The sequence below is a fragment of the Bactrocera neohumeralis genome, chromosome 6 (genome assembly GCF_024586455.1).
Source record: "Bactrocera neohumeralis isolate Rockhampton chromosome 6, APGP_CSIRO_Bneo_wtdbg2-racon-allhic-juicebox.fasta_v2, whole genome shotgun sequence".
NCBI lineage: Eukaryota > Metazoa > Arthropoda > Insecta > Diptera > Tephritidae > Bactrocera > Bactrocera neohumeralis.
The window spans coordinates 28,111,667-28,127,880 of NC_065923.1; the positions used below are offsets into that span (position 1 = coordinate 28,111,667).

Here is a 16,214-nt window from a genome sequence, read left to right on the forward strand (position 1 = left end):
GAAAATTTGACTCGAAAACGTGGGTTCATTCTGGAACTTTTCAAGCGCTCATAGAGCGATATAATATCAATTGGGCAGGTCGAGCGGCTTCAGTTCTTGCACAAGCCTTATATTCTACACTTTCAATTTAAGATCTCGACGTAAAAATCGCCAAGTCGTTCCTTACGTCAGTCCGAGTTGCTGCGAATGACGCCGAATCGACTCTCCAAGGTCTTCGTGTACACTCTCAGTTATAGCTGGATCTTCACTGCGTGTTGGACGTGGTTTATTCGGTCGAATATTATCCAATAATCAATGTTGGTTCTCAAGATGGGTGATGGTGTTGCGAATAGTACGCTGAGTACTCCGATTATGTTGACCATAAGTTGAGCGAAGCGCGCGAAACACTTTCTTTACAGAACGTGAATTTTCGTATTAAAGTTGAACGACTTATAAAAAAAGTAACTCTAATCACCCGTCTTCTTCTTCTTAATGAAAAAATTACAAAAATAGCCGAACAAAACAGCGCGCCAGTCGTTTCTTCTTTTCGCTAGACGAAAAAAGCCAGGCTTTTTGAAAAAAGTAACTTTCAGAGCTGGACTTCCGGATCACCCAGTCATATAGGGTAAATATGTCGTCGTATATATCTGCTCTCGTCTGTTCTATCCCTGTCTGTTCTATCCCCAGTTTTTGAGAGACCGGCCTGAACTTTTTCACAAATCTTTTTCTCTACAAAAAGCTGCTCATTTGTCGGTACCGCCGATATAGCATATGGCTGGCATAGAAAGTGAAGGACCAAAATCGAGTCCATTTATGGAAAATGTTTTTATTTGACACGAAATTGAGTAAATTTTTTAGATCGCGCTACTATAGCATATAGCTGCCTTACAAACTGACTGAACAATATTAAGAAAGAGATCTTTTTATACCCTTTTATGCGTTAAGAAATGTACTTCTTCTTTTTTATTGCACTTATGAAGGTTGTTATAGCTTCGGTGGAGCAGAAACTGAGTTTTAGTAGATTTATTAACAGGTAGAATAAAACACCTTTTTATGTTAATAATTTTTTTTATTACTTGTTTACGTTTTCACATCTCTTCGGAAGCCGTTAGTTTACAAAAAATCTTCTCAGTTATATATCTAAACATAAAAAGGACGTTAGCAAGAGGTCATAAGCGTTACATTAAAGTAAATACTTTTTTAAAATTAAATTTTTTGTTAAAATTTAGTAATGTCTTTTGTGAAAAAAAAATCGAAACGAAATGTGACGAAAAGACTTCTTCATGACATAGCATAACAATGAGGTTTCGTAAAGCTCAAAGAAAGTCGGGATTATACGTTTCTTCATATTTGTGATGTGTGCGTGTTCAATAACAATTTGTTTAAGTACAATAAAATACAGCAAAGCGTTTACGCATATGTCTTTTGTATACTAAGCACTTTTAAGCAACGTATAATAAATTAATGCAACTCATGCATATACATATGTATATATATTTAATATTTTATATATTAACTATTTTATTTATTTTCTTTTTACTTGTTATTTTTTCGTCTCGAAAAATGCTTCTTCTTGATTATATGTATGTAAATATTTTTGCTTAAATTGTATAATATCAAAATACACACAATTTCTGTTTTTTTATTAAATTTTTAGCAAACGCCTTTTTATACATATTTACTATTACACATGCGTTAACATACATACAGACATATGTAACTATGTACTTTTTTGCATTTTTGTTTTTTTTTTCATTTGTTTTTTGTTGGTTTTCAAAAGTTCGTTGAATTCCATTGGCAATTTTTCTATTATTTTAATTTAAAATAAAATTTAAATTTATATAAAAGTCATTTATTTGTATGCTATTTAAGTTTATTTGTATATATGTCTGTGTGTTTGATTGGCAAGTCTGTTTCAACTGCAATTTATTTCTATTTTCACTCTCACTTGCTGCAGTTTTCATGCTAAAACCTTATTTCGTTTGCATTTTACCGTTATTGTACATAAATTTCGGCAGCGAATTTCTTAGCGCTTTCGCTCAACAATTCCAACAACTCCATCATTGCACCTTAATTTTTCAAAAAAGTCAGCTGTTTCGACTATAAATACTAATTTTGTTAGAAATCAACAAATTTCTTTAATTACATTGCATTTATGTACGAGTTAAATACCGTTTAACAAAAACAAAAAATGGTCAAACCAAAAATTCTGGTAAAATTGCTTAATTTTAGTTAATCGCAAGATAGTAGTTAAATTAGTTTAATATTCGTGGCCAATTTGTGGTGTCATGCCCACCATCAGGTCGTGAGTATTTACAGTCCATCGCCCTTGTCTCATCTATCGCTTTTCCGTCGCCAACTTGTTGCTCCATAGTATACAGTTCTTTTATTTTTGTTTTTCATTTTTGCTTTGTTGTTGTTTTTTTTCGAAGTTCCACTGGCAAGTGTTTAGTGGGGCGCTTCATTGTGGCCGCCGCAACCCTCAGTAGGATGGCATGCGGCGCGTTCATCATCAATCGGCGGAGAGCTCATCGATGCGACAGCGCACTGCATGCTCCACCACCTCCAGACTCGGGTAGTCCAGCTCCTTGACGAGACACAGCGTTGCTGATAACAAATTGGAACTCTGAAAGTATGAAAATATAGGAGATTAGTCTTTTTGAAAGTATTTATAGACATGTCTTGAGTTAGCACTACAATGCAGCATTTTCTTTATGAACATTCATATATCCTTAGTCCAGTCATTTAAGCTTAAATTAGGTAAGAATTTCGGAATTCGATATACCCATTTATTCGTCTGTAAATACTTGTATATTGACACCCTAAAGTTGTCTCAAAACCTACATATACATACATATACAAGGTATTTACAGATATATAAATGGGTATATCGAATTCCGAGGGGAACTTACTATAATGAATGGACTATCCTATACATTATCCTATATGCCAAATAACTGATTTTTATACTCCGCAAACATGTCTTATTCATCTTAAACACCTTTGCTTTCCACACACCTCAAAGATTCTACGAAACACACAGTACCAGCAACTGCATACGTTCATTTGATACGAACAGAAACTTAGATTCATATTTTCACTAAGAAATAACATCAAAAATTTTCGTTTTCTTTTCAATTATCCGGCTTTTGTAGAACCGACCATGGAAAATAACCGAAACTCATACTCGACGCCTGAAAAAATTTGTGGTGTGCTGAAAGTGCTTCCTCGAAACTTCTGCGATGATGAACCAGCGTTCCATAATGTCCAGATGAAAACGCTTTTGGCGATAGGAACAGCATCGGTCTTTTAACCTAACGAACAAAAATAATCCTATTAAAGGAGTGAAGCACGCCATCGACGATAGCAAAAAGAAGAAATGGGAGGAACTACGCGAGGATATTAACAAAAACCTCTGGGGACAGTTTACTCTAGAAGAGCTGCAATTAGACACTGGTAAGCTCAAGGTCAACAAATTACCCACCCGCGCGAGATCACTGCAGAAATCCAGAAAAAAATCGCTGCAGAGCGACCCCCATTACTACTGAATGTGTACAATGCTTGCCTCGAATGCAGAATATTCCCTGAACTCTGGAAAAAGTAATGGCTGGTGCTAATCAGTAAGGGAAAAGGAGATCTCAACTTGCAATCAGCAGGAAAGCCGTATGAAACACTACGTAAACCCGGACTCGAAGCGGCTATCGACGAAGTGGACGACTTTCCCCTAGACAACACTGCTTTAGACCCGGCAGAGGAACTCCAGGATCTATAAAATGCGTCATTCTAAGTGTAGAAGTTGCATAGCGCGGATGGCATAAATACAAAAGAGTAGTCTTGCTGACGACTTTAGATGTTCGAAATGGCTTCAATAGCGCTAGATGGTTGGATATGATCGACACACTCGAAAAAAGCTTTGAAATCCCCGACTTCCTCAGAGCTGTAGTGCGGAGCTACCTTAGTGACAAAAAACTGCTGTACCAAACTAGAGAGGGATTACTCCAGATAGCGGTCACGTCAAGAGCAGCGCAAGGATCCATTCTAGGCCCAGATTTGTGAAACATCAGCTACGACGCTATACTAAAACTCGAAATGCCAGACGAATCGTAGTTAATTGGCTTCGCGGACGACATTGCAGCAGTAATTACAGCAAGAGGAATTAAAAGTTACATTACTCTTTAGATCACATCACGTGATATCTGATTTATGGAGAAGCTTGACAACTTTATTTTGAAGTTTTTCATATGTACAGTGACACAGAAAATCAGGAAGTGCAAAAGTGTCTGCTACGGACGAAAAGATCAAAGAACCGCGAAATGATTTTGGATAACGCTTAAATGATAAATGAAGTCTTAAAGATATCAAAGGAATATTTTGAATATATCAGTCATGAATATTTGGATATGCGAAAGCGCGTTGCAAAATAGCTGTCGAATGAACCCTCCAACCGATTCACGGCGAGTACATAAAAACGATGACAGAATAATATGTTTTGGACTTCCTATTCCATCCGTCTTCTCGACATTTAAAACGTAGGGACATTTTCTTTTCCAGAGACCAATATGGAATATTCACTGGAAAGAAATTGCTGACACTGAGAAGTAGTTTGAAGACCAAGACCAGTGGCAACATTGTTCTAAAATAAAATCGAACTCTGCGTAAAAACCTACCTTACTTTAAAACAAAATGGGCACAATAGACCTTAGCTCGCGGTGCAAACCTCATCTATTTATCTTATGTGTATTATTTGCTATATTATTGCTTTAAGAAAAATATTATTTTCAATAAAGGGTGCTTTGTTTAGACACATCTCACACATTAAATCGCCATATTGTCTTCACCACATTCACACTTACCCGATTTATGGGACGTCTGTGATAGCCCGAATAATGATTAAGTACAGCTGTTGAGACGGTGCTGGCAGAGTCGCTGTAGCGTCCATCGGGCCGCCTATTTCGAAAACAATTAATAACAATATAAACAACACAACAAACAACAAAAGCAAAATTCCATGACTTAGCGCATTACCTGGGTCGCGGCCGTTCCGCGTCCTCCCAATCGCCACCATTTTCGCGCGCGCTGCCATTTCGATACGCATAACGGTCGCTGACGTCACCACGACGCGGACCACCCACATGATGCAGCGCAGCTGTGCTGCCGAATTGATTGTGCTGCTGATGCTCCTCCCACTCGGTCAGATCGGTTTGGCTGTGACGATAATGGGCAGGATAGGACGGACGGTCAGACTGATAATATTCCTGCCAAGTAAAGAAGGCAGAATCAAATAGCAACGCATTTGAGCAAGCGACAATATAGGAATACAAGCCAATAACAAACAATGCAAATAAAAAGAGTTAATATACAAATACCAACAACAATTGCTCACCAGTAAAATTAATAAATGAAAGCTTAAAAGAACAACGAAACCCAGTGAGGTATTGCCTTAACCTCAAATTACTTGCACTTACCTTCATCGATTGTGTGGATATGCTAGGCGGTATGGGCGCGCGTTCCCGATACCCCACATGCGGACTATCCTGGTCCGAGCCTGGGGAGCGCTGCTGTTACCAAAATTCAAGTCAATGTGTTAGTTTAGTTTTCGTAAGGCCACGTGGTTAGACGGGTGAGGAAACATTTGTGTGTTTTGGTTTGTGTAACGATTATGTAACGGTGGTTTTAGTGCAAAATTTACATAACAAACAAGTTACGGTTAGTTGAAGCAAGAGTTAACGGTAAATATATATATACATATATTGCAATGTGCCAAACGAATATACACAAACTGAGATCCTTTGACTACGAGCACAATGACCGCATCGCTTCGAGACTCCTAATGCGGAGTTATGAGTTCATTTCCGCTTCGCTAAGCGCACATACAAACATAATTTGTCTCTGCCCAACCCACCTTTCGACGACCATGGAAATGTGTTAATTCGGCACAAATTTCACCATTTCCTTGAACACACCCAGCCCAACCTTGTTCTGATGCCACACACTCGTACACCGAATTTGCATAAGGTAATGTCACCGAATTCGCCGGTTTCTGTATTTAAGATTTACGAGTATATTGAAATGTATGTATACAGTTATATAAGCATTTGAAATATAATATTTTTGGGCTGACGGGACGTTGTTGACATTGTGTCTGTGCGAACCCAAAATTCGCGTGACTCGTTTAGTCAGCTTAGTCGGCAGTTCTACATACAGATGTTGGCGTCGAACAGAGTTCGTTGAATATATGTATGTCATATTAATATCAAAAGAAGAATTGGGTACGAAAAACAGAGCCGAAAACTTTAATCTCGTAATATAGTTGTAGAACCTGAAGTCATGAAAAAATCATGCATCAAGTACTTAGCAAACAGTTCAAAGTAAAAGTATCGTAGCGACTTAAGTACTATGAGATTTACCCTAGAACTAGAGAGAAGGACTCCCTGGAGGAGAGAAGCGTGAGCTTTTTACGAATGGATTGTTGGAGGAGTACACTGTGAGGAACTTTTCATCAGCTCCAACTTTAGTCGTCTTGACCGCTGCAGCATCTTCCATAGAGCTCCGAAGCGCAGTCTCCTTCAGAGTGTTGACTATTAACTCCGATAGCAGGACAGCAATATTAGCCTTCAGTTCGCTAGCTGTGCACTCCAGACTAGTGAAGAGATGTCTAGAACCCTTATCTCTGAGTAATATCCCTATTTCTACCATGAACTAATTTTACAATTTTCACTGGCTTAGGTGCCAGGCCACAGCAGTATTGCAGGAAACTGTAAGGCTGATAAGCTGGCTAGGAAATGTACTTTAGTCCCAATAACTGTGGAATGGGAAGAAGCTCCTTTGGCTTCTTGTGGCTTACTATTGGGCTATTGGGCGTCAGACAACCTCAGCTTGCGTTGGTTAGCAGCCGTGAAGTCACAAGGTTTTTCTGGCCCGTGGTAAATCAGAAGAGATCTAGGAAGCAAGGTTCACCTTTCAATAGTTGTAGGAATTCTAACTGGACACTGTTCGATCGGAATTTATGCAGTAAAATTGAACAGCTTATCGGAGGCCAGCTGCATCTTTTAAGCAGTAGTAGAATCATCTCAACACTACCTCCTCGAATGTCCTGCTTTTGCCGGTTCAAGACAAAAAACACCTCGGATCTCGAAGATATATGTAAATAAAAGTCTCTACGCAAATTTTGGATAAGTTCAGGGCGCTTTCCCGATTCTAATACCAAGTTACAAAATTTTTTCGACTGGCTTCACACAAGACTGAAGATTACAGTCTAAGTGTAATCCCTCCAGCAAGCTCAGGGATCAGCCACCTAACCCAGCCTCCTTCTAGATTTGAGCCAAACGGATTATAGAGATGGTCACGTACTTTTTAAAGCTAATGTACATATGTAGGTTTCTTTTGCTTCATATATATCATGACTTCAAATTCATTATATAATTAGTGCTATTCAACATCCTAACTAACCTTCCACCAGAAACTGTGATTCGGTCATTATTAGGGGTCTACCTTGACCTGTATACTCGAAAATTCGTGATTTCATACAAAATACTTATAATAAATATTTTGGAATCCCAGATACGTTATTTGGTGCAGCTTTCCAACCAACAATACATCTCTTAGTACTCATAGTCAAAAGATCTCCGTCTTTTAGTAAACTTCTACAAAAAAAATAATAAAAATTCCAGCAATCGTAAAATTCTTACATCATACTGATGATAAGACAACCGATTCACGTTCGTGTATGAATTATATTTCGGTGAGGGTGTATGCGCAACTGGCTCCTGTGCGTTGGTGGTAGTGGTGTCAGTAGATAAAAAGGATATAAATTGCAAAATGAAAAATAATTAGTTTGTTATCATATTAAGTTTGTGTTGTTAATGAAATTTTTGTAGATGACATTAATGAATTGATGAAATTGCTTAATAAGAGCAACAGCTTTAAGACTATATATTTTACTTATATATTTTTATTTTTATAAAAAAAAATTTGCTCAAAAATTACTACGGATTATTGAACTCAAATAAAAACTACTAAATACCATTAAATACTTTAAGAAAAAACTTTTAAGCATAAAAGTTTTAAGCAATCAAACAAAAATCGCGCTAAATTCTATAAACGAAAGCAGCTACATTAAAATATTGCCGTTAGTTTGCGAAATACCTGTGCGGGTGAGGCCGGTTTTGAGACCTCGTTGCTTTTGCTTGGCTCGCTGGCGCTTTCCTCAGTATTTGCCGGACTATTTTGTGTCGAGGGCTTTTGGGACCGTTTACAAATTATTAGTAATTAATTATTTGTTAATTTTTTAAATTAATTTTTAGCATTTAAGTTTGGTTTCGAAACAATATTTCAGTTTTTCGGTTTGATCAGTCCATTTGGTTAGCATAAATAAGAATTATTATTAATTATTAGTGGGATTAAATGGCGTTTTGCTGGATTTTAATATTTTGAATTACTGCTATTATAAACAAATTTCGCTATTTTTGAAGGAACTAAGCAGCCAATTGTACAAATTGTTATTTTCTATAACAAAATCTTAACGAGTATTTGAAATCATTTACATTTAGCTACACATACGGTGATGTTCATATAATTAGAATTAGTACTTTTGAACGGAATTTTTTTCTGTACTCTATAAATGTTGTTTCTATGAAATTTGCTATGCCATTCTGGTAAAAAAAATAATATAATTTCTACTTCCCATATTCCTTTAGAAATATTATATATTTATTACGAACAAATTATTGCTTAAAAAATATATAGATTTGATTTCTAAATAATCTCATATGGTTTTCGTACGATCGATATGTCAATGAACTAAATAGTTTCAGAATTATTTACAAATTTTTTAATATTCATAAAACTATTCTAAAAGAAACGCTAAATTAATGACTAAGAAATAAAACTAATATTAATATATTATATATGCCGGTTAATCTATAATTTATTGATAATTATAATCTATATTTTATTGAAAATCCTAGAGCATTCGCTTCCTGGTAATTTTATGCCCAACTTCGGGTCGAATTTATAACGTATAAGTGGAATATACATATTTGTACCTATCATAAGAATTCTGAAACTTTTGGTTGACTTTTTTCCATACATTGGGTAGTCGAAAAAATATTTTCGTATTTTGCCAATAGATGTCATTGCAGTCGTATATCTCCAGTGCTACCAATCACATTGTGCCATTGAAAAGGTTAAAATCTCACCTTCATTTAACCAAAAAAATACAAAATTCGGGAATGGTGGAAAAAAGTTACAGATGTTCAAAAATGAGTGAAAATAATGAAGAAATTCGCTATATTTTGAAATTTTTTTATGAAAAAGGGAAGAATGCCACGCTAGCCTCCAATGAAATTTGTGAAGTTTACAGAGACGATGCTGTATCAGTTCGTGTAGCACAAGACAAAAAATTTCGATGTGAAAGATGAACCTCGCTCTGGTCGACCTATGGTTAAAAAGTCAATGAAACTATTGGCCAGGACCATCACATAAGCAGCCATGACATCGCTAAGGAACCTAGCATTCATGACCAAACGGTTTTGAACCAACAGGCTGGCTACAAAATAAAGCTCAATGTTTGAGTACCACATGAATTGTATGTGAAAAATTTAATGGACCGAATTAATTGTGATTCTTTGCTGAAACTAAATGAAATCGAACCATTTCTGAAGGGAATGGTAGCAGAAGACGAAAAGTGGTTCGAATACGACAATAATGTGAAAAAAAAATTATGGTCAAAGCGTAGTGAAGCTCATCAAATGGTCGTAAAGTCAGGATTGACGCCTCGATAGGTTATGCTGAGTGTTTGGTGGGATTTGAAAGGAATCATCTACTATAAGCTGCTTCAGCCTGGTCGAACGATTAAGTAGAATTTGTTTTACTGTCAACAACTGATGAGATTGAATCAAACAATCGAAAAAAAACGGCCAGAACTGATCAACAGAAAGATTATGTTTGATGACTCGGCAAAAACTGAAAAAAAATGCAGAACTTTCTTAATGGAGTAACGTTGGCTTCATAGAACATGAAAATTACTTGTCGCAGTTTTCGCCGAGAAACCAGAAAAATTTTACACTGATGGAATAATGTCTCTAGTGGAAAAATGGTAAAAAGTGCTCGACCAAAATGGTACAAATTTGGTTCATTAAAGTTCATTATAAATATAAAAAAATTAAGTTAAAGTTTGATTAGAAATACGAAAAGACTTTTTCGACTACCCAATATATCGGTCAATCTTATAATTAATGAAAAACAGAGAGCACCTTTTCCTAATAATCATAAATCATGATGCCGGAAATTGATAAGCCAATAGCTTCCTTTTACCTAATTAAAAAAAATCTCAAAATCTCGGTTGGCGTTAAAACGAATATATCGGTCTATATGTAAGATATCTTAACAAATAAAATTTGGATATACTATAGCAAAAAGTGCGTAAACTCGTTTCATGAATAACCCAGGCTACAAATATGTTGGTCAGTTGGAGTTATATTACTTGTATATATTTATAGCAATTTTAATGACTGCGACAATCGATGCGAGTACTGTCGTAAAAGATCTATAGCCTAATGAAAACATTATACCATTTATATAAAAACTTTTCGAAACCAATAGCTGTTTATAATAATAATGCTTGGAGTGTATAGTGGCGTTAAAGACTGCGAGAATTCATCTAATTCATTAGCAGGATCTGAAATATTTATGTACGTCTCTACAAGTTTTTAGTTTCTTGGACTCTTGGTTCATCTTTTCTAGTGAAATCATAATTCTAACCGACTGGAAAAGTCCTTCTAAATGATAGGGAACAAAAAGTAAGAAGGTGCTTGCTCATCTGCTAGTTTATCTTTCGTGAAGGCTTAAGGAAGGGGTTAGGGTTTCAAGGTAAAACAAAAAGACTTTTTTGCGAATTTATTTCTTAAATATGGATTGAGTAATTTTATTCGAACCCTTTGTACATTATTGAGAACATAACAATATAGGGTAATTTTTTCATGGAAAAATATTGAAGGAAGAAGTTGTTAAATTAACTTCCACGGACCACGAGATCAAGTTATTTTTTCAAAAACTACATTCGTAGAATCAATTAAGCATGAATATATAAATCATAAGTGCTTCTAGTTATATGACCACCACTGTATTGGTTAGATACTATTATGTTTAAGTATTATTTCACTAAAATCATGAATTACGATTTTTAAAAATTCTAGATTTTTCAGTTCCCAAAAATTTAAAAAATTTTAAAGTGAATGCCAGTGTTACCAGACTACACTAATTTGTAATATCTACGATTTAAGTACAAGTACACAGACTAATGTGACTGAGAAGAATGCAACAAGTGTCGATATGAATTAGTGTAATGTAATGTTGACTATAGTGCTGCTACAAGTATTATTGCCTCTTTAGGGGGCATCAACCGTAGCTTGCACCAGCATAAAATTACCTCTTTCATTGGACTGGAACTGCGTCGTTGTTGTTGTTGATACTGTTGCGGTGACGGATGGTGTTGATATTGCGACGCCTGTTGTTGTTGCTGCTGCTGCTGTTGCTGTTGCTGTTGTCGTTGTGGCGGGTAGTGATTTTGTTGCGCTTGTTGTTGCTGTTGTTGCTGCGGAGGCGACGGTTGTTCGTAACGTGACGGTGGTTGTTGTTGCACATAGCTATCCTCATAGACGTCTTCCTCTTCGCGTGTACCACCGCTGCCACTGCCGCTACCACCAGCGCGCAACGCCTCATCGAGCTCCTCTTGCGTCACCTCCACATTATCCAACTTCTTGAGATTCGGCAAGGCGCGCAGCACTGTTTGGCGGTAACTGAAAGGCAGCGAGAAAGCGGGTTTCGTAAGATTTGTCAATTAGAAAGCTCCCTCCGAAACTTACCTGGGTCCAACTCGATCACAGCATGGATTCTCCTCCAACCACAAATACTTGAGTACTGGCAAGTTTTGCAGATAAGCGATTTCATTAATATCCTGTATATTGTTTTTACGCAAATATAATTCCTGAAGTTTTAGGCAGTCTTCGAATGGTTGCAATGTGGTTATTTTGTTGACACTGCAGGAAGAGAGTTGGGAAATAGCGATCAGAACTTCTGTTCTACTAAATGAGCTACATAGTAACAGTAAGGTTAAATAAAAAATAAGTAAAATTAGAAAATTCCATTCGGCTTCTGCTTTGAGATCTTGCTATCAATACATATTGTATGCATCAAATCATATCTATAGACCTCAGAGCAAATACATAAAAGATCCTTTCAATCTATTTGAAACAGGTAGATGGATACATTGCTGTTGTTAACTCGGCTATAATCGCTTAAGCGGTTTCTACGCCAATTAAGAAGAAGAAGATGGATACATTTCATAAAGATACTATACTGTTATTTAAAGAGATTTTTTAGATATTCTCTCTAAACCTTACTTTTCTGAGATCTACTTATTTGACATTTGCCTAACTGCGAAAAGTGTTTGGATTTCGTTACCAAGAACTATTCTAAGATCTATATTGAAAAACTAATCAATAACCCAAAAGTAACTTGGTTCTTTATATTTCTAATCTATATATAGCCGAGGTCAATATATCAGTTAGTTTTTTTAATGATGTAAAGCACGTGGTCTTTAAAGGTCAGTCTAGGGTCTAGTATCAGTCCTAAATATCTAACAGTCTTTTCCCAGTTGACATCGAAAGAGTTAAGTGAAATATGACTTGTTGGGAGAAAGATGCTTTTACGCTTCCTCGTGAGTCTTGTCAGCATTAACCAGAATATTCCATTTGTTAAAGTAAGAGACAAGGATATAAAAGTCCTCTTGGAGTGAATTTGAGATATCAGCTGCAATGAAGCCTGAGCAGAGTATTGCGGTGTCGTCAGTGCGAAAATAGAAGTATGCTCTTACCTAGAGGTGTGAAATCAGAAGAAAAATGTTATACAACAATGAAGACAGACACGAACCTTGGGGACAACCAGCATTGATGTAAATTTTGCGAGACTGCGCTTCGCCCAGGTGGACTGTAAATGATCGGTTGGTCAAAAAACTTTATATAATTTTAATATAAACTAAGGGAAATTTCAAGAGCATCATTTTGTACAAGAGCCCATTGTGCCAAACAGAGTCGAATGCAGATTTGATATCTAGTAAAATCATACCAGTGGATTTAGAGTTTGTAAAATTTGTTTTTATGATTCTTTTTATTCTAAGCAATGCAAGATTTATGTTCACGTGAAAGATATACTTGCGCGAGCGTTCAGATTCCAGAAGGTCGACGCTGTTTTTAAAACTTTTTTCAAAAAAACTATAAGATGACAACAAACTTAGTTGGCGTTTGTAAAACTAAAAAAAAACTTTTCTTTTATTGGAACATTGGTAATCACTAATATTAAGAAATTGGATGGAATTTAAAGTGTTTCGGGTGCCGATGAATTGAGTTTAATACATTGAACCAGGCAATAAACCAAACACTCAAGTTTCACATGCAGTCATTAGTGGCCTTCTCAAAAAATCGAGAAAATTGAGGTGTTAATATAGAAAATGTAAGCAAAAAACAAAAATAAAACGAATAGCAATATGGTTTTTAGACTGCACTAAGCGAAGAAGGCTATACGGATACCAGGAAAAAGGAAAACTCAAAACGGGCAAATTCAACTGTCAAAATTTCGTTAATACGTGAATTTTTGGAATCGGCTGGATCCACCGAGAGTTATAGAGTCCTTTACAATGACACTAGGAGTCAGGTGACTGGAACGGACCCCAGATTCTATGATAATAAAAGATAATAAGGTTTCTTAAGTTTTATTTTTATTATATTTCAATAACAAATTATAGTATTTTTACAAATTATACTCTTTTTACACAATAATTCATTAGAAAATGCTGTATAAATCTACATACGTTCCTCATCGGCAATTAGTAGCTTATCAAGCCGCTTTACCGAGCTCAATTAATTTAACAACTCTGAAAACAGTTTCTTACAAAGAAAACAAAGAAAGAGTCATTTTCCATGTACAGTTATAATTTCTTTGTTCTTCTGTTTCCTGGAATTATGTTTACTTCTTCTTTTCAAAAGCCACGCTTAGTGGTCAGCTAATGACTCACAATTGCAGTGAAATTCTTTAAAAGCTCTTACAATTATTTCACTTCTTATCAATTTGTTCATGACTATTTCTGTTCTGACATCAGCTAACCACAATTGTAATGCTGATATCATCGCTCATGCCGGTTCCAGATCACATTATCAGCACATGTTTGCCCAATTTGAGCTGACCTCAGGCTTACGCAGAAAAAAAAGACAAAATTGGACAACGGAGTAGTAAAAGAAAGCAAATAGAAGAGAGCAAATGAGCTTTAACCTGTAAGCTGGCGCATAACAAAGCAGCTTCTCTCGGTTTGATGCGAGTAACGAAGCGTCTTTGGCGCTTACGAGCCATTGTGGCGTGCCGTTAGAGCCAACAAGAAATGTACATAAGTAATTATAAACAAAATGCGAAGCTAATGTGCCCACCTGCTACGGAGTCTAAATAACATTATGTACATATTTTACGAGTCATCATTATTTATTTTACCTTTACACACACATACGTATGTATATAGTACATATACACATAAAAATTTGTTTTCTTTTTGCAGCTGCGTTCATCGAATTATAATTTTTTGTTGGAATTGAAGCAACCTTGTGCTTGAATAATGGGTTAACCAGAAACATATGTCTTAAAGCAGTAAGGTAAGAAAAGTGGTGAAATTTATATGCAGACGTCATAATATCTAATTTTATTTCTTAACCAAAAAAATTGTTACTAAAGATAGCCGAATTCCTGATTGCAAATGTACCTTTGAAAAGTGATTCAAGTGACCTACGTAAAACACTTATTTTAGGTGGTCGAATCTACTATGTATTTCATCTAGTTGTAAAACTCATAACTGAGCCTAAATATTCCCAAAGAGTTTATGTCAAAAGCTTATCTCGATAGAAGAGCTTTCATTTTCACAATTCAAACCTCATACAGTAGAGGCCCGCTAATCCGGACATGGCCTAATCCGGATTCCACTGTAATCCGGACAGGGTTAAAAAACTCAAAATTTCTATTATGTCCCTTGTAATCCGGACCGACATTCTCTATCCGTATTCTCTAATCCGGATCACATGTTTATTATTCACTATATTCGCTTTTATGCTTTATTGGTTTACGTTTTTTTTGTTTTTTTGGAACATGTATATTATTTGTTATAATAAACAAACAGAAATTTATAACTATTTGTTCATAATACATAGTTCTGATATGTCTTTGGTAATCCGGATTTCCTTATATTCCGGATAGGGGCCGGTTTTAATTGATCCGGATTAGCGGGCCTCTACTGTATTTGTTTTAAGTGCTCATAAACTTCTGTATAATGGTAATCTAATAGCAATATAATAATCCAATCGAGGCTCCCTACTTTTTTAAAGAAAAAACGTTCTTGGTGGCCAATCAACCTGTCCAAAACGTGAAATTATTTGTCCACCGTAGTGTTCTCTAAATAAATCCATTGTTTGTTGCGATGTGTGGGAAGTGGCGCTGTATTGTTGAAACCAAATGTCGCCGAGATCACGAGCTTCATTTTCAGGCATAAATAGTCGGATATCATGGCGCGATAACGGTCGCCATTCACGGTTACGTTGTCACTGGCATGGAATGTGGGCCGATGTTTTCACCGGCCCACAAATCATACCAAACCGTTGTATTTTTATGGATGAAATAGCAGCTTTTCAGGTTTCCCTTCCGCTTAAATGCGCAAATTTTGCTTGTTTACATATCCATTGAGCCATAAATGGGTCTCATCGCTGAATAAAGTTTGGCTCGACAACGCTTCTTAGAACTTTTCAAGAGCCCATAAAGCGAAGCGATTAGTGCGTTGCGATTTCTACAATGGATAATAATATTGAAGAAAGAATTTACCTCAAAATTTGTATTCTAACGAAATTTCGTGTGCAGAATGGTTGGGAATGTTGGAAAAGATTTAGGGTGATTCTGTTTTATCAAAAACACAAACCTACGAGTGATACACAAAGCCTTCAAAGACGGTCGAGAGATCGTTGAAGTCATGCCTCGTTCTGAACGACCTTCGACATCTTTAACTTATGAAAATATTAAAAAAGTGAAGGATATGGTGCTGGAAAATCGTCCGGCAAGTGTTAGAGAGATGGCATGAGAGCTTGATATGTCTCGCGAGTCCGTTCGAATGATTTTGATGAATATTTTGAATATAAAACGCGTACATGCTC

The 16,214-nt window shown here is 36.1% G+C and overlaps 1 protein-coding gene across 18 annotated transcripts in view; it reads right to left on the reverse strand.

Moving 5' to 3' along the window:
- Positions 1-1,091: 1,091 nt before the first annotated feature.
- The window catches only part of LOC126763398 (adenylate cyclase, terminal-differentiation specific), a 37,670-nt gene continuing 22,547 nt past the window's right edge, over positions 1,092-16,214 (reverse strand). For 7 of the 18 annotated variants that reach the window (XM_050480870.1, XM_050480866.1, XM_050480868.1 and 4 more), the window contains exons 4-11: positions 11,844-12,017; positions 11,408-11,777; positions 8,125-8,217; positions 7,668-7,745; positions 5,445-5,537; positions 5,005-5,234; positions 4,833-4,926; positions 1,092-2,605 (exon numbers count right to left, since the gene is read on the reverse strand). In XM_050480870.1, coding sequence (XP_050336827.1) covers positions 2,492-2,605; positions 4,833-4,926; positions 5,005-5,234; positions 5,445-5,537; positions 7,668-7,745; positions 8,125-8,217; positions 11,408-11,777; positions 11,844-12,017 — 1,246 coding nt within the window. In that variant the 3' untranslated portion in view covers positions 1,092-2,491. The remainder of the gene's footprint in view (positions 2,606-4,832; positions 4,927-5,004; positions 5,235-5,444; positions 5,538-7,667; positions 7,746-8,124; positions 8,218-11,407; positions 11,778-11,843; positions 12,018-16,214) is intronic. The other 11 variants (XM_050480874.1, XM_050480880.1, XM_050480877.1 and 8 more) reach the window with 11 other exon arrangements.